The 18,064-nt window shown below is 37.9% G+C and overlaps 1 protein-coding gene across 3 annotated transcripts in view; it reads left to right on the top strand.

Moving 5' to 3' along the window:
- Positions 1-16,207, top strand: part of PCSK1 (proprotein convertase subtilisin/kexin type 1) — a 42,829-nt gene extending 26,622 nt beyond the window's left edge. The window contains exons 9-13 of one of the 3 annotated variants that reach the window (XM_057541696.1): positions 4,952-5,185; positions 8,085-8,242; positions 9,627-9,760; positions 11,313-11,474; positions 13,142-16,207. In XM_057541696.1, the coding sequence (XP_057397679.1) occupies positions 4,952-5,185; positions 8,085-8,242; positions 9,627-9,760; positions 11,313-11,474; positions 13,142-13,519 (1,066 nt within the window). In that variant the 3' untranslated portion in view covers positions 13,520-16,207. The remainder of the gene's footprint in view (positions 1-4,951; positions 5,186-8,084; positions 8,243-9,626; positions 9,761-11,312; positions 11,475-13,141) is intronic. The other 2 variants (XM_057541695.1, XM_007197469.2) reach the window with 2 other exon arrangements.
- The last annotated feature ends 1,857 nt before the right edge of the window (positions 16,208-18,064 follow it).

Below are 18,064 nucleotides of genomic sequence, written 5' to 3'. Positions count from 1 at the left end.
GTCTATGATCTCCCTGGTGCATGTAATAAGAATTTAATTCTTTTCATTTTGATTCAATCATCAGTAAGATGGCCATAATCTATCTTAACATTTATAAACTTCCTGCCAAAGTACATACAGATTATTGGGATGTCTGTTCTCAAATGGGCAGTTTTCTTAGCTCCATTCAACCGTCTATACCAAAATGACTATTTCAGAAAATCTGAATGCCAGAATTTCTAGAAGAGTCCCTAGACAATCAAGATTGGAAGAATCATTTAACCATGTGCTTCTCCTCAAGGAACAACTATGGAGACTGAAGAACAACTCTGGGCTAAATTTATCAAGAATAATAACATTCAGTATTTATCAGGCTCTTACCATGGCCAGACACTGTGCTAACCTCTTTATATACAGTACCAACTCTAATCCTTACAACAGTCTTGTGACACAGAAATTATTAATTGCATTTTACTAAGGAAGACACTGAGACTTAGAGAGGTTGAGAAATGTAACCAAGATCCCACAAAAGATTCAAACTTAGGTCTGTCTGACCCCAAAGCCTGTACTACCAGCAGCTACAGGACACTGCCTCCTATAGTCCTGTGAGGGAGGGGAAATACCATCCCCTCAAAGAAAGAGGAGTTAAGAAGATTGAGACTGATAAAGAAACATCTTAACTCATGTTTATGAATTCTGAATAAAAGGCTCCTGTCATGCAGACTACTTACTATGCTGCATTAAATATGGGAGTCTGGGGAATGGGAAGAGGAGAGGGAAGGAGAAAGAATGATTTCTGGCTCAAAGAATACTTTCTGGATCAAATGTATAGAGGAATATTTTCCTTCCCTAGAAGAGTGTTTCTCAAACACCAGCATACAGTCATCACCTTGGATGTTTATTTAGTTTGCAGATTCCCGGGTCCAATTGCCAGTGACTCAGATTCAGAAGTTTCTGATATTCCAGGCAATGTTTATGCTGGTAGTTACCTTAGCCAAAATTTGAGAAACAGCTGCTATGAAGGGTTACCTTACAACTGTATTTTCCTACAACCTCATTGGGCTGTGACTGTGAAGAGGCCCATTAGGATACTTAATAGGCATATCCTGGAAATATATATATATATAATACACACACACACACACACACTAAGAGAGACAGGAATTCCTTGGATAAATGCCTGTGGTACTATTATACTTAAGAAAGATGGCAGACAGTAACCTGTCTTTTGAGGGGAGAGCAAAGAATCAAAATAATTTTTAATAAAGAGCAAGAAGTGAAACATTGAATCCCTTCACACCTTTGGAGGTATTAAACAAACAGATGAACCAATCTTCTGTTTTCATTAAAGGTTAGAGGATGGGAAACGTACTTTCAAAGTTGCATGAAACCTTTGGATAAATCACATCAAAGAAATCCTTGACTCAGTGGATTGTGAAATGTTGGAAAGTCTCTAGGTTAGAAAATCTTCAACATTTAGGCTTATCTAATTGTGATTAGAGGCTAAACCATGTAGCCTTTAAGATTTTTCACCTTAGAATTTTGTCTCCAGATTACTTTACCTACACTCTTCTAATTAGAAGCAATGCTTAATTTCAGTGTTTAATTCCAAAGCCCTTATTTTCTATAAACACATCCTTGATTAGCAACCCAATGTAGTTTTAAAAAATTTAATTATTCTGGATGCCATTGAGGAGTGAGATGCTAATTAACAGAGGAAGACTGTCAGGAATGAGATGCACTATTGTTAGAAGCTCCTTTTCATTTATGAAATGCAATCACTCAAATGAAAAATAGGCTTAATTTTCCTAATTGCATGACAATGAAGCCTCTGAATATTTTGCAAAGAATAGGCAAAAGAAAATTAAACAATAAAATCTGCAACTAAATAAAAAACAAATTCTCTAACTAATGTAGAAAATCAGCTTTGTGTTTGATTATCATGATTATCAAGACCATGCCTCCTTACTACATATCCTCATCCCAACCTACACACACACACACACACACACACACACACACACACACACCTGCCCACACTGAGAGTCCAAGTGGGAAATTGGTGTGTTGCCCAGAGACCCCCTTGATAAGAGGCTTTTACCTAAAACTCTCTTTAAAAGACTGGAAGCAAGAATTTCAATAAAGTGCCATATGGGCCAGAACTAGTTTCCACGTTCAGAAAATAAGCCATTTCTGCTCAGCTAGTTAATTATTCCTCAGTGTGGGATGGCCAATGTGGAAACAAGATCTACAATGAAGTATATATGATATTGGGCAGATTGGAGTTCTGAATAATACGGAATTTTCAAGACTGTCATACTCAACAACTCATCTTATAGATGAGTCCACTCAGGCCCAGGGAGATGAAGTGGTTTGCTTAAGGTCACACAGGTCTTTGGTAGTAGAATATAATTTAATGTGCCTTCTATTACTCCCTATTCTGACCCCTAATTGTCTTAATTAGTTATATGCTTGTATTCTTTCTTCCAACTTTATTTTAGGTATAACATAAAACTGCCTAGACAGTTTTTTTCAAATATACATACAAAATCATGCCCTACTCTCAGATATTTTGATTCAGTAGGTTTAGGCCTTTATCAGTCACTCTCTGTGTTGTCTGTCAGGAGCTCAGCTGAGCAGAGAGAAAGCACATTGAACTGCCAGGGGTCAGAGTAGCTTTAAAGCAACAGACCAAAAATGAAAGAGTTAAGCCTTTCATCACTTACTGTGATGGTAAAGGCCAGAGTCTAAAACCAGACAAAACACTGACTCTCCCTATTCCATTTTCCCCCATGGAAAGGTGCACCAGCTGATGGTCAGCTGAAAGCATGGACATGGGGGTTGTCTCACTGTTGAGGAAGCCCCAACAGAAGGCTCTGGTAGTTTTATGGACTCTGGGGTGGGGTGGGGTGAGGGGGAAGGCTCGGAGTGGAGAAGTACTGGGTACTGAGTCAGAGTGGGGAGAAGTATCTTCAAGGTTCCTTCTCCTCCCCGCATTAGGAGGCCTTGGCTGAGGCGCCTGAAGAAGAGCTTTGCCCAAGGCCTCAGATAAGGAGACCTAGGAATGAAGGCGCAGGGCCTAGGAATGTAAATATGGGAAGAGTTTGATGGGGGAGGAAGGCCTGAGTCCTTGACTGCAGCTCCCTTCAGAGATGGTGATGCACGGGCTGTGCACTCAGGCTGGTGTGGAGAGAGGACAGCTTCCCCCTGAGGCCCACCAGATAGAGCCTTTGCAATGCTTATGATGAGGACGAGGCTTTTAGCCAGCAACCGACTCCTCAATGTTTAGGAATGTGTATTGCCTCTTGCTTGTCACCAGGGGATTGTTAAACCAGTCCATTATGGGCTCTGGGGAGAAGATAGCAAGTTGAGCCAGATTTCCCTGATGGTTGTTTCACAACCTAGTGGTAAGATAGAAACCTTGAAGACTCAACACTTAGGCATTTATTATTTAATAAATAATGCTTGATTGGCTTGATAGAAACAATGCAGGTCTCAAAGCTAAGGAAAAGCTTGAGATCATGAAAGACTCTAATGACTAATAGCAGTAAGTTTTAAAATTGTATTTAAGGCTAGTTAACACTTAGACACATTCAATCATCCAACCAACCGATATTTACCCAGCATATATACCCTGTGCCTGGCATTCTTCTGAGTGCTTGGTACACATCAGAGAACAAGATGGATAAAAATCTCAGCCCTTCTCCCAGCTAATTCTAGCAGGGGAGACAGACATTAATAATACACAAAGCAAATGAGTTGCTCAGTATGTTAGAAGATGATAAGCACTATAAAAGAAAAATAAAGTATAGCAAGATAAGAGAGCTCAGGAGTATTTGGGGAGAATTGAAATCTTAAATAGGGTGATCAGGGAAGGTTTCATATTCGTTATAACAGACCTGACAATCCCATGCATCTCTGATTTATCTTTATATGGCTGCTAAATTAATTTTGCCAAGACTCCTCATTATACCATTTCCTTGCTCAAAAACCCTCGATGGCTCCCCCTTGCCCAAACGATAAAGTATAAGCTCCTTTTCCTGGCATTCAAGGTCCTCAACATCTGGCTCAGTACTCCTGCTCACCTCTTCCTTGCTCCAGTAAACCAGACTGTTCACTGTACTCTGGCCACATCCTATCCTTCCCCCGTCAGAGGTTTTGACCCATTGCCTCATCCCCTGTTCTCTCTCTTTCCACTTTTTGACATTCTACCCACCCTTTAAAGATCAACTCAAATATTTCCTCCTAGAAAAGCCTTCCTAGATCTTTCCATCCCAAAAGAATTCTTTCTCTTCAAAGTTCTACAATACATTATGCTATGAATACAGCATTCAACAGATATATTATAGTTATTGAAAGACTTAGTTTCTTTACTTGATTGTACACTTCTTAAAAACATGAACTACCTCCTTGAATATCCCCACACTATTCAGCATGGTGCCTTGTAAGAATGATCTCAAGTAGCTAAGAACTTCTTGACACTTTTGCTATATAAAGAAAAGAGATAAAAAATATTTAAGAGTAGGTAGCCAGCCCATGTCTAAATCTGAGTCTTCCTAAGAAGGAAGTCAAAAGCTCAACTGTGGGTTCATAATGCTGAAAATACTAAGGCTGTTAATGAACAGCAGAAGATTGGAGGGCACATAGGAAGTGCTGTCATTTTAAATTTTTGCTCCAGTTAAATGTAAGTACATAGGAATCAGGGGCCAAGTTCTACCTTTCTACAATGCTGAAAACCAATTTTACTCATGCTAAGATCTTAACTTATGCAGTATGAGGAGAAGTTTTCAAGACTGTATTTTTAATTATGAATGAAAGACATGCCAATAGTGATACGCACAAAAATTACATAAGTACAGTTGCAAAAGATACCTCATCATCTCTGGATGGAGATGATTGTTTTTAGCACTTGTTTTTGCAAGGAAACTTCTTTTTGTCCCTGAAAGATTTCTTTGGGTCACTTCCTCTCCAGTCCAAATCTCACCTGGCGAGATATGCAGCACTTGGTTGTCTGGACCTCTGAGTATGACCCACTGGCCAATAACCCTGGATGGAAAAAGAATGGAGCAGGCTTGATGGTGAATAGTCGATTTGGATTCGGGTTGCTAAATGCCAAAGCTCTGGTGGATTTAGCTGATCCCAGGACCTGGAGCAGTGTGCCTGAGAAGAAGGAGTGTGTTGTAAAAGACAATGACTTTGAGCCCAGGTAAGTGTCTCTAGGAATTTTAAACAAATGTGTGCCCATGGCACTATTTGAGTATGACATTTGTCACTCTGACTAATTTTTCTCACCTACCCTTCTGAAGTAGATGGAGATGGCATTTGTCAGTGTTCCCTGTGTGTCCATGAGGAATCACAGAGATCAAAGATTTGCAAATCATGTTAACATATTTGTATTTTCCTCTCATAGCCTACCAACCAGATAGCAGTAAGTTAATGTGCACCATTGTTTTATATATCACTAAGAAAAATCATTGCCAGTTAAACTATTACCAACCATCAGTTCTTTAATATTCATTCCAAATTCAAAGACGTTAAAATTTTTTCTAACGCATCTTAGAAATGATGAAATGCAGTACTTGCCAACCAGTGTTACCCCAAACCTACTTCCAAAAGAACCTCGCTTCATGCAACAGTGCTTTGTGATTCATGACTTCCCTTCTGTGAAGGATCTTTTATCATATGGCTTTCAATTAGACTACACCTCTCCCACTACATCTAGCTACGGAAGCAGAATCTTATATCAAGGCAACTGCAATTATACTGAAGACCCACTCACACAAAATACCCAAGGGTGGGAGGCTTGGAGGGCCTGCATTAGGGAGAGAAAATCATTTCTTAAGAGGGTATATTTCAGTATTGGACCACTTTTTGATGGGTATAAGGCAAATCTGCTTGAATTCAATGCCATGGCAAATAGCATTGTATTTAAGTATCTGTGTCTTCCTTAACATTTTTTTCCCTTTTTTCCCATTTTATTTTATTGTGTTAAGAACTCTTAACATGAGATCTACCCTCTTAAATTTTAAGTGTACAATACATAATTGTTAACTATAGGTACAATGTACAACTGATCTCTAGAACTTATTTATCTTGCTTAACTTAAACTTTATGCCCAGTGATTAGGAACTCTCCATTTCCCCCACAAGCCTCAGGCAACCAACATTCCACTCTTTGATTCTATGAATTTGACTATTTTAGATACCTCATATAAGTAGAATCATGCAATATTTATCTACCCGTGACTGGTTTATTCACTCAGCACAATGTCCTCAAGTTGTATCCATATTGTCACATAAAGCAGAATTTCCTTCTTTTTTAAAGCTAATATTCCATTGTATGTATGGAATACTACATATTCTTTATCCATTCATCTGTTGATGAATATCTAGGTTGTTTCCACATCTTGACTACTGTGAATAATACTACAATGAACATGGGAGTGCTAATATCTCTTTGAGATCCTGATTTCAATTCTTTTGATAAATATCCAGAAGTGAGACTGCTGGATCATATGGCAGTTTTATTTTTTTTAGGAAACTTCATACTGTTTTCCATAGTGGCTGCACCATTTTGCACTCCCACCAATTGTGCAAGGGCTCCAATTTCTCCACATGCTCACCAACACTTGTCTTTTTTTTTTTTTAGTAATAGTCATCTGACTCTTGACAGGTGTTTTGATGTGGGTTTTGATTTGCATTTCCCTGACGATTAATGATGGTAAACTTTTTTTTTTTTTTTCACATACCTGTTGGTCATTTGTATGTCCTCTTTGGAGAAATGTTGATTTAGGTCCTTAGTTCATTTTTGAATCAGGTTGTTGGTTTTTTTGCTATTGAGTTGTAGGAGTTCTTATATATTTTAGAGATTAACCCTTTATCAGATATTGTCTACCATTCTGCAAGTTGCCATTTCAGTTTGTTTCCTTTGCTGTGCAGAGGCTTTTTAGTTTGATGTAGTCCTACTCATTTATTTTGTGTGTGTATGCTGCCTGTGCTTTTAATGTCATATCCATTAAATCACTGCCAAGACCAATGTCATGAAGCTTTTTCCCTATATTTTGTTCAAGGAGTTTTACAGTTTCAGGTCTAATGGGTGGGTTTATTTCTGGGATCTCTATTCTGTTCTATTGGCTTGTATTTCTGTCTTTATGCCAGTACTATACTTTTTTTTCTTTTGAAGTATAGTTGATGTACAATATTATATAAGTTACAGATGTAAAATATAGTGATTTACAATTTTTAAAGTTTATACTCCATTTATAATTATTATAAAATATTGGTTATATTCCCTGTGTTGTACAATATACCCTTACAGCTTATTTTATACCTAAGAGTTTATACCTCTCAATCCTCTACCCCTGTATTGCCCCTCCACTTCCCTCTCCACACTGGCAACCACTAGTTTGTTCTCTATATCTGTGAGTCTGTTTCTTTTTTGTTATATTTACTAGTTTGTTGTGTATTTTAGATTCCACATATAAGTGATATCATACAGTATTTGTCTTTCTCTGACTTATTTCACTTAGCATAGTACTCACCAAGTCCAGCCATGTTGTTGCAAATGGCAAAATTTCATTTTTTTTTTATGGCTGGTTAGTATTCCATTGTATGTGTGTGTGTGTATCACATCGTCTTTATCCATTTATCTGTTGATGGACACTTAAGCTGCTTCCATATCTTGGCAATTGTAAATAATGGTACTATGAACACTGGGGTGCATGTATCTTTTTGAATTAGTGTTTTTTTAATTTTTTCTTCAGTACCATACTGTTTTGATTGCTGTAGCTTTGTATTATATTTTGAAATTAGGAAGTGTGATTCCTCCAGCTTTGATCTTCTTTCTTGGGGTTGATTTGGCTATTTATAGTCTTTTGTGGTTCCATATAAATTGTAGAATTGTTTTTTTCTATTTTCAGAAAACCTTATCATTTTCTTGTGCATTAAAATTACTTTATACCTAATCCTGAATTGGGTTCTACTCATAATAGAGAGAGACAAGAAGCCTAGCTGAGTATCTCCTCAAGAGTGTGGTGTACATATTTCCATAAAATGCAAGGAAGAAGAGGTACACTTTGTTCAGTGATGATTCTTTAATGTATTTAGAGCCCTGAAAGCTAATGGAGAAGTTATCATAGAAATTCCAACAAGAGCTTGTGAAGGACAAGAAAATGCTATCAAGTCACTGGAACATGTGCAATTTGAAGCAACAATTGAATATTCCCGCAGAGGAGACCTTCATGTCACCCTCACTTCTGCTGCTGGTAAATTTCAAAAAAAAAAATAATCAATTTCTTCTAAATTATGTGTTTAAATTTTTCAGTATAAATTAAATGATTTCAAATCAATGATTGATTTGTGTTTATATATAGACCTAAGTCTTCCCATAGATACTTCCAAGTCTTAAAAAATATGTTTGTTTGGTTTTTTTTTTTTTTTGCATCAGACCTCTGCTCTGCTCATTCAAACTGATCCTTAGATAAGCAAAGAGTGAGGCCTATTCAAATAATACCAATTAATAAACCCTTCTGCGTTATGCATTTTCAAACTGTGCTCATTATCCCAGGTCACTGATCTATCATTCATTTCTCTCAGGTAACACATTAGTGAAAGTTACTCTAATAATTAAGCTGACAGATACATCAGTCTCATCCAAGGAATTAAGTGGAAAAACTGAGAATTCTGATCCATGAAAGAGAGTGAGGAGACTAACAAATTTTCCACAATTATATGATTAAGGCATATGATATGATATACGGACACTTGTCCTTTCCTGAAAGGTTACTAAGTCAGACAAGATCATAGATGGTAAAGAGCTTGTGAAACATAAACCACGATCCAACCAGGAGAAGCTGTCCTAATCCTTTTTCATGTTTTAGTAGGATTCAACTGACTAAATTTAATTCCCATAAGTGATGTATGAGAAAGATGAACTATCTCTATAATGCCCTTCTAGGATATGAACTTCCTAGAGGTTTGGAGTAAGTTCTGTTAATTCTGGAATTATGCTTCCTTAATACCTTGGAATTGGCCTGAAATATTGGCAGAATGCTTTTTCATTAATGGCCCTATAGTTCATTTGACACTTTCTCTTAAAAATATTATTTATTGATCTATAGAGAATTTGGATTTGAAAATTTAGAGTAACTACTTTTACTAGTAAACTACTCTTACTAGTAGCTTTTATATGACAAGAGATTAAATTATATATGGCTTTATTTTATTATGTCTATGCTACATTATAGACTCAGGCACCTATTAAATTTTCAAAAATTCCTCTTAAATTTCAAAATGATAGTTCCATTAATATGTATGTTAGGTCTTTGATGCTCTTCTTTAATGTAGTTCATAAACATAGTTCTCTGAGTTCTCCTTATTCAGATAAACCTTACTCAATATATTCATTCATTATTTATTTTTCTACAATATTTATTGACAACTTATTATATGTCAGGCAATGCACTAAGTACTGTGAATAAAAACTTTTTTATTTCCTGAGAATGTCTCCATCCTGGTATTATACTCAAAGAGAAAATTAAGAGGGCTAGTTTTTGCCGGCTTCCATTTTCAGTTATCAAATGCTAAAGTGTGTCTTACTATCAGATCTGTTAGGACACTTGTTAATTCATGATTCTTGCATGAAAACAGGAACCAGCACCGTACTGTTGGCTGAAAGAGAGCGGGATACATCTCCTAATGGCTTTAAGAATTGGGACTTCATGTCTGTTCACACATGGGGAGAGAATCCCATAGGCACTTGGACTTTGGGAATTACAGACATTGTAAGTATGAATGAAAGGATACAGAACCACAAGCTCACTTTTAAATACTCTGAAGCACTTCTAAAGTTAGTGCATACGAAAGGACCCAAAGGAAATTTGATCACTCCTTATAGAGGTAAGGAGAAAGTTTAGTGTTTCAAGCTTTGCCCACTTGGCTATATAGAAAATAAATTTTAAAATATCAGGCACCAGCCATATAAGAAGGAAGAAAAGGTATTTTGATACACAATGTGGCAGACTGTGGGGCAAATCCAAGTATACCCATGTCAGAACACAGCCAGCCACATGACCTACTCAGCCACCAGAATCAGCTGTATTCACAACCATAGTTAAATGCTACACCAACTTTGCTATGACACTCTGCTGGGGTCATATGACAGAACTCTTACCAATATTTACTGCAGTGGCTATTTAAAAGTAGCTTACTTGTTAGATAACATATCTTATTTAATATGACTTTTTTGGTTTTGTTTCAGTTATGAAACAAAAGCATTTCTCAGTTTTCTTTCTGTTTGCTAACACTCTGATTTTCATCTATAATTGTAACACACAGTCCCAAAAATAAAGTGTCTGAGCAAAAAGCCAAATACAGTTGAATTATTTATTTTTATATCATTTCTCCAGCATTTTCTATAGGTGAGCATATAAATGAATGGTTTTTCGGGTCCAAGTTATTCTGAGATAGCAGTGTTATAAGTACCAGTAGCACCAGATTCAATGTCTAGATAACTTTTTAAAAATAAATGATTTTACATTCCTGGAGATGTTAATTAAATTAATAAAAATTCTACAGTCATTGTTACTTTTTTTTCTCTGAGAATAGCTTTCACCTAAAGACTGCTAAAATTGTGATTTAGCAATGGAAGTTGTAAAAATTTCTGCTCTCATAGGGAGAACAAGAAAACATTCTTAGTTTATGGTCCTGTTCCTAACCTTGGCCTCCATTCTTTAACTCAGTTTCACCATAAGAAAACTAAGAAAATCTGTTTACCAAGATGGGACTATTTTATACCAAGTCTGCAAAATCTGACTCTACAATTTTAGATGTTTTTTAAAGATATTTTAGATTTTTTTAAAAGATATTTTAGATTTCAGCATTATTTTTAACATAATTGTTAGGCCTGTGAAAATTATTACTCTTCCCATAAATATACAGTTCTTAAGGACTGATTAATGCTGAAGGCTATTTAGATTACTCTGCAGACATTTTTTTCCCCCAATGGAATGTTTCTACAAGTTGATAATTGATAAATATAATTCTCATTATATAAGATACAGTCAACTTTTCAAGGACACACCCAATATAGAAAAGAAGGTTCACGTAGAGAGTTCTCCTTTTTTAATTGAAGGCAATTAATCAGTTTTTAAATCTTTGAACCTGTCAACTATCTATTTTCATAGCAAGAGCAAGTCCAGTGATTTATGTCTTTGTACCCAGAGCTCTACACATGAAATGCACAGAATTTTAAAATTAAACTATAAAATTTAGCTATTTTGAAGGAGTTTATATTGCTTAGAACATACACTAAAATTATGTATGCTTATTCATTAGTCTGGAAGAATGCAAAATGAAGGAAGAATCGTGAACTGGAAGCTAATTCTGCATGGGACCTCTTCTCAACCAGAACACATGAAACAGCCCCGAGTGTACACGTCCTACAACACCGTTCAGAATGACCGAAGAGGGGTGGAGAAGATGGTGGACTCGGGGGAGGTCTGTGTGGCTCTGTTCTTACTGACATGTTCTTTTGTGAACTGTAGTAGACAATGTAGTGGGTGAAGCTGCCCCTACCTTTTAGGCAGGAAGCGAATCAAACATGGGTTGGGAGGAAAGGGAGTAGGAGTAAACTGTTTATTTTCCACGGGAAATTGTTTCATTTATTCTTTTATCCAAAAGTTAGTAATTAAAATTAATGAATTCAAAATTATTCAGTTCTCTAACATGAATTTTCTCCACTTATAACAATATCAAATTTTAAAGAGAGCTGTCTTTTTGTATGATCACATATAGCTAACATTTGTATTGCACCTAGTTTGTAAGCATTTTTCACATTGTCTCATTTAACTTATAATCCTTGTAACCTAGAGAGGATAGACCTCAATATGTCCATTTTACAGAAAGAAGACCAAGGCTCAAGTGACCAAATCATGCAGGCTTCTCTTTACTAATTCCTTAACTGACACTTCTTGGCAACTCCAAGGGGAGCTACAGAATCACAGTTTCTCTCAGAAAATTGCCAAGGAAAGCTAAAGTCAGTCAGTTACATTCCTAGGTCTCAGCCTACTGAGGCTGCTGGCTTCTCCCTTATCAGATGGTGGGCAGAAAGCACATCTTCTTTATCTCTGTATCCCCCAGGCCTCTAGCACAGTGCCTCAGATGTAGTAGGTAGGTTATCATAATTTCCAGAATGTCCTTCCCTGAATAGGTCTGGCTCTGTGACAGGTGTTTTTGAAGGTACAAAGACATTATTTATTCAAGAAATTTATAAACTAGCTGTGAGAAGGCCTCAGCTCATATTATGGCCCCATTTATATTCCACAGAATAGCTTTCCTCTGGGACTCCACCTTGGAGGCCTGCTCTTCCCAATTCTGGAGGCAGGTGGACCTTGTGCGTATTTCTTCCTCCAAGATTCCTTAAAGGGTATTAACAGGACCCTTTGGCTGTTAAAATATTGAAATGCTTCCACAACAGTTGACAAAGAGCCGCTTCTCTGATTTCTCCAGTTCCCCCCTTCCCCGCCCACCACCCCAGTCTCTTCCCAGGTCCCTTCTGACAACTCAGAGGCTGAAAGGGCAGCTCCTGACAGAGCCAGAGGCCTCTAGAAAGCTATTCCCACACGACAGCACTGTTGGTGCCTCTGTACGAGTTATTACCTATTTTATTATCAGCTCCTTCCCAAAACATGGGTGGGAGGAAAGGGAGTGGGAGTGCTGAACTGCTTCTTTTCCATAGGATGAAACCCTACTATCTTTTAAAATTTATTTTTTCATCCAGAATTCAGACATTAAAATTAATGAATTCAATATTGTTAAATTCCCTAACATGAATTCTACTACAGCAGGCTGACAAGTGAAGGAGACCGATAGGTATGAGCGCTTACATACATCATCTCGTTCAGTCTTCCAAACCACCAGAAATGGAGGGATTCTAATTGCCATTTTATAGGAGAAGTTCACGGAGATTAAAAAGGTGCCAAAGGTGCCTCAGTAAATGAGAAAATGAGGATTGAACTCCGAGTTAGTGCGAATCCAAGCCTTGTGTTCTCTCGGCTCCCCAGACTGCCTCTCGAGGGGCAGGCAGTGGGCGTGTGCTGCAGCTGCCTTGCCTGCTCCTAAATAATGAGCCTTCTCCCCTTTGCCGGTGGCTTTCTGTGTTTCAGGAGCAGCCCACACAAGAGAACCTGAATGAGAACCCTCTGGCATCCAAAAGCCCCAGCAGCAGCGGTGTGGGGGGCAGAAGGGATGAGCTGGCAGAGGGAACCCCTTCTGAGGCCATGCTACAACTCCTACAAAGCGCTTTCAGCAAAAACCCACCCCCAAAGCAATCACCAAAGAAGTCTCCAAGTGCAAAGCTCAACATCCCTTACGAAAATTTCTATGAAGCCCTGGAAAGGCTGAACAAACCTTCCCAGCTTAAAGACTCTGAGGATAGTCTGTATAATGACTACGTTGATGTTTTCTATAACACGAAGCCTTACAAGCACAGGGATGACCGGCTGCTGCAAGCTCTGGTGGACATTCTGAGGAAGGAAAATTAAAATGAGTGGTGGTCCTAAGTTGGAAATAGTCATGCTTCTTCCTTCCCGTTAGATATTGCCTGTGTCTGAAGTGGTTGTTTTGTCATTGATTCTTCTGCTTGTAATATCTTTTGCGGTACTTTTTCTTTTTCTCCCCAGCCTGGATAGTTGAAAGCTATGAGCTCAAGCAGTAAATCCAACTTCCTGAATCGATTATAGCTCTTTCAAAACACATCTTCCCTGCCTGCACAAGTCAAACCTTTTGTTCTTTCTGGAGCCACGGTTCACACGTGGTCCTCATACCACAGGAGAATGCCTCCTCAGGCCTCCCATTTCATGTCTGAAAAGAAAAAGCATAACCTGGGCAACAGGTAATTTGAAAAAGTAATCTGCGAAAAATGAGAGGAAGGAAGACTATTCTTAACAGCTTGTCCTCTGTCTTTGCCATGTGGTGATTCAAATTGTAATGCTAAAGAAGGGTTTGGAAAGTCTCTCTCTAATGAAGGAGTTCACAATCAGACTCACACCCTGGGTCTTTCTACTCGAAAGTACTGCTCGTTCAGGAAGTGGCCATCAGATCATTCTGGGGAAAGGCTGGGTTATTTAGATCCAGAAACAGGCCTCAAACCCTGCATTTTCTGGTTTGAGCAGTTTTAGAGCATCTTTCTTTGCTTAGTGTGCCATGGAGAGGCCTCCATGGATCTCAAGGTGACTGTGACTCATGCTGTGAGCTCTGGCCTTCCTCTCTTCCTCATTACCTTCTCCTTTCTCAGCCACAAACTAAATACTGACAGAGCTACTGATACCACTTTCTTAGAACAAACTTATACTTGGCACTTGGCAAATTCCTAATCATAATTTTTTTAATAGTCATACTAGGAAACCACTCATAACATGGAAAACCAATAACAGGAAAATATTCATAATAAGGAGAGCCAATGGGAGGCTTCATTTGTTTTTTTAATTATGTTCATTAGAGCAGATTTTTCTGGATCTTTGAAACTGAGTGTTCATTCCTTGACACTAAAGGCCCTTCTCCAGTCTTATAGATGATAGTATCCAAATTCTCACCAAATTGTCTCCAAGCTTCAACTCAGAGGACACAAGCTGGCAGCCCAAAGGCTAGATTTTGTTTGGCATGTTAAATGTTTTAAATATGTGAGTGATTATTGAAAATATGAGATTTCACATAAAACCTACTGCTCAGACCCATCTTCCCTCATCGCAACAGTTGGTTGGAGCTGAGTAGCAGCTGCCCAGCTAGACTTGAACACATGCCCCCATGATACCCTGTTCCGTGCTGCTTATCACGGGCACCTTACTGGTCAGCATTCAATAGGCATTTGATTTTACCCTTTCCTGCACTAATGAACATGTACAAAGTGTAAATGCATTAGGAAAAAAATATCCCCAACTTCTTTCAGGTACGACCTGTATGATAATCAATAATTATAAGAATCTGTCATGATCTAATTTATAGGCCAAAAAAAAAAAATGGTATTTGAGACCCCTGAAAATACCTCTGAAATCTTGTTTGACTTATATGTTTAATCTCACCTTACCCAGATGCTCATTTATACTAATTCATTAACTGCCAATCCCCTCACTTCCCACTCCCTATATGCTCACAAAGGTTCCAGTCACCTACAATACTGGCATTCTCCCACTGAGTTTGCTGTTTGCAATTCTTCCATGAAGTCTGAACTTCATAAGGCCACACATGCACTGGACCAGGAAGAGAACTACATTGAACTAGATCAGGAAAAGAACCCTAGAATCTGTCACTTGCTTTAAAGTGTGTTTGGTAAGACAAACTTTCACCCCCAATTCTACCATTTGAATTTGTGCAGAATGAGGGTATTTCCAGAGCAATACCCATGATGCATCTAGGATGTTCTCCTTAAAGAATTGCAGTATCACTCTGTCCTTGGAAGTATCACATGTTGTTTGATACATAGTGTTAGATAGAATTTTGAAAATTTCTGCACATCAAAAAGTATTAAATAAAGCTGAAAAGTACCAGAGAGTTATTGGATCAATTTTCAACTAAAAAAATAAAGCTAAGGCCCAGAGAGGCCAATAAACGGTAAAAAATGAAAACTCATCCTATCCCCATTCCTAACCTAGTGCTAATTGTATGAAGCTTTCTTTTTCATTCTTCTGACAGTATCTTTTCCTGGTTAAAACCCCAACCATTGGATTGTAGCCAAAGGTTCAATCAAGAGAAGCTTTAATGTTTAAATAAAGTCATGTTTGAATGTTTCCAACCTGGAACATATTGTTCAGACATAAAATATTTTTGTCAGTCTTTCTTAGTGCCTGTGTGGATTTTTGTGAAAATGTAGAAAAGGAAACTTATATAATATTTCCCTCAGAATTTTAAACTATATTTTCTTTACAGGTATTTATAATGCTTTACCAAATGCTTTTATCAAACAGAATTTTAAAAGGCATAATAAATTATATCAAAAACCAAAATTTTCCTGAGAATAAGAGAGTTTCATCCAATAAAATATTTTTGAAAGGCATGTTCCTCTGTCAGTGAAAAAAAAAGTGTAATATATATGTGTTGTGGTATTAAAAATGACATTTGTCTAATAGCCTAATACAATGTGTAGCTGAGTTTAACATGTATGGTCTTAGCATTTTTAAAGGAACTCCCACATTATATACTTGATGTATTAACTAGAATATGTACAATATGCTTATAAATCAAAAGAATAAATGGTTTCTCACAAAGTCAAAAAAAAAAAGCTTATGTTTCCAACAAAAACAGGACCTCCTTCTCTTACTTATTATATTTCCCAAATGAACTGTAAAAAGGAAAAGGTGAAGGTTTACATTAAGAAGTTAAACGGGCTTTCTTTCTTTTTTTATTAATTATTCTTCTTGTTTACTTTTTGGCTCCACCACAGGGCATGTGGGATCTTAGTTCCCCGACCAGGGATTGAACCCGAGCCCCCTGCAGTGGAAGCATAGAGTCTCAACCACTAGACCACCAGGGAAGTCCCTAAATAGGCTTTCTTGAAGGTAATTTAAGAATCTGCTTAAATAGGTATATTTCATTTTCCTTTATAGTCCCGTCTTTCACTGTGTGAGTTGTATGATTGAGCGTTAACTAAAGTGTTGAGGGAAAAACAGAAAACAAAAAACCTGAACTACAGGGACTGCATGTGAGAGAAGTCATTTGCAACGGTTCACTAATCATGACATTGTTTATAGGCCAGATTACAGCAACTAAGCATTAACTCCTTCCCAGAGGGCCCCTCATTAGAAGCCCACAATTCCTAATTCTGATCTCCTATTCTCAGGCCCATTTTTCTCTCCTGCTTCAAACCTTCATTCCAGGAATTTCCACCCACCATTTCAGAATCTGACCTCTTCCTACTGGGGGGTGGGGGGGGGGAAGTGTTGGTTTTCCCCCAGACCCCATTCCTTCCCCCTAAGTAATAAATACTCAGTAAAACTAAAATAATTTTTCAAGAATTCCAGAGGATTGTTCAACTGGCTTTTGTCCTCCATATCCAGCCATCTTCAAAGTCTTCCCACCAGGAGGGTTGAAGATATAGCTCTGTTTTCTTTTGAATGCCCATTTGGTAACTATTGGACTAACCATGTGCAGGTTGTGAGTACAAACACAAATACACACACATGACTCAAGGACAGACATTAATTCTTAAATATAAATTTAAACCCATAAGGAGGAAGAGTAATGTTTTCCTAACTGCCTCATAATTTTACAAGGCTATATAGCACTAATACACACGATGATGATGATTATTCACTCTACTCTTTCTGCCCCAGTGGACAGAGTGTACTTTCCTGGCCTATGGATGCTAAGCTTGATCTGCTTTGGTCAATGAAATATTAGTGAACGTGGTGCAAATAAGGGCCCTAAATCTGCTCGCAGTTTGGCTTGGCGCTGACTTTTCAGTGCTTCAGTGCTATGAGAAGAGTACGTTCCTGGGAGCTATTGCCCCTTCAGCCTGTTTCCAGAACAGATGTATATGGAGCAGATCCACATTCTGGAACAAAACCCAGCCATCTCACAGCATGAACCAGAGCTGTCCAGATGAGTACAGCCTAAATAAACTGAACTTGTCACCTTGGCAAGTTGAATTGAGAATAAATGCTTGTTGTAAGCAACCGAGTCTTCAGGTGGTTGATTACACAGCCTTACTATATCAACAAAACTAATAAAAGTTCCATTTGTTCATTCCACTACCAATACCATCCCTTTCAAATTGTGCCTTCTTGAGCCTAGAGTACAAAAAAAGAGCCAGTATTAAACCATACAGCTTTTAATGCTGATCCAATAGATAAACAAAGACCCTGCCCAAGCTTAGCTCCACCTGGAAGCAGAGCCTCAGATAATGAACAACTGCATACAGGTAGTCATTTAGGAGGTAATAGCCAAGAGCAAAAATGACTCTCACATAACTCTCAAGGAGCATGGAGTAACATTGATCAGCACAAGACTTCCCAAAGACTAGAATGGATGTTTCAGCTGACAGTGGCATCGGTAGAAGGTAGCTCAGAGCAGACACCTATGCTCCCCTCTCTCCC

Source organism: Balaenoptera acutorostrata, chromosome 2 (genome assembly GCF_949987535.1).
Source record: "Balaenoptera acutorostrata chromosome 2, mBalAcu1.1, whole genome shotgun sequence".
Classification (NCBI taxonomy): Eukaryota; Metazoa; Chordata; class Mammalia; order Artiodactyla; family Balaenopteridae; genus Balaenoptera; species Balaenoptera acutorostrata.
The sequence above is the reverse complement of the archived record's forward strand: the minus strand, read 5'-3'. Positions and strand labels throughout refer to the sequence as shown.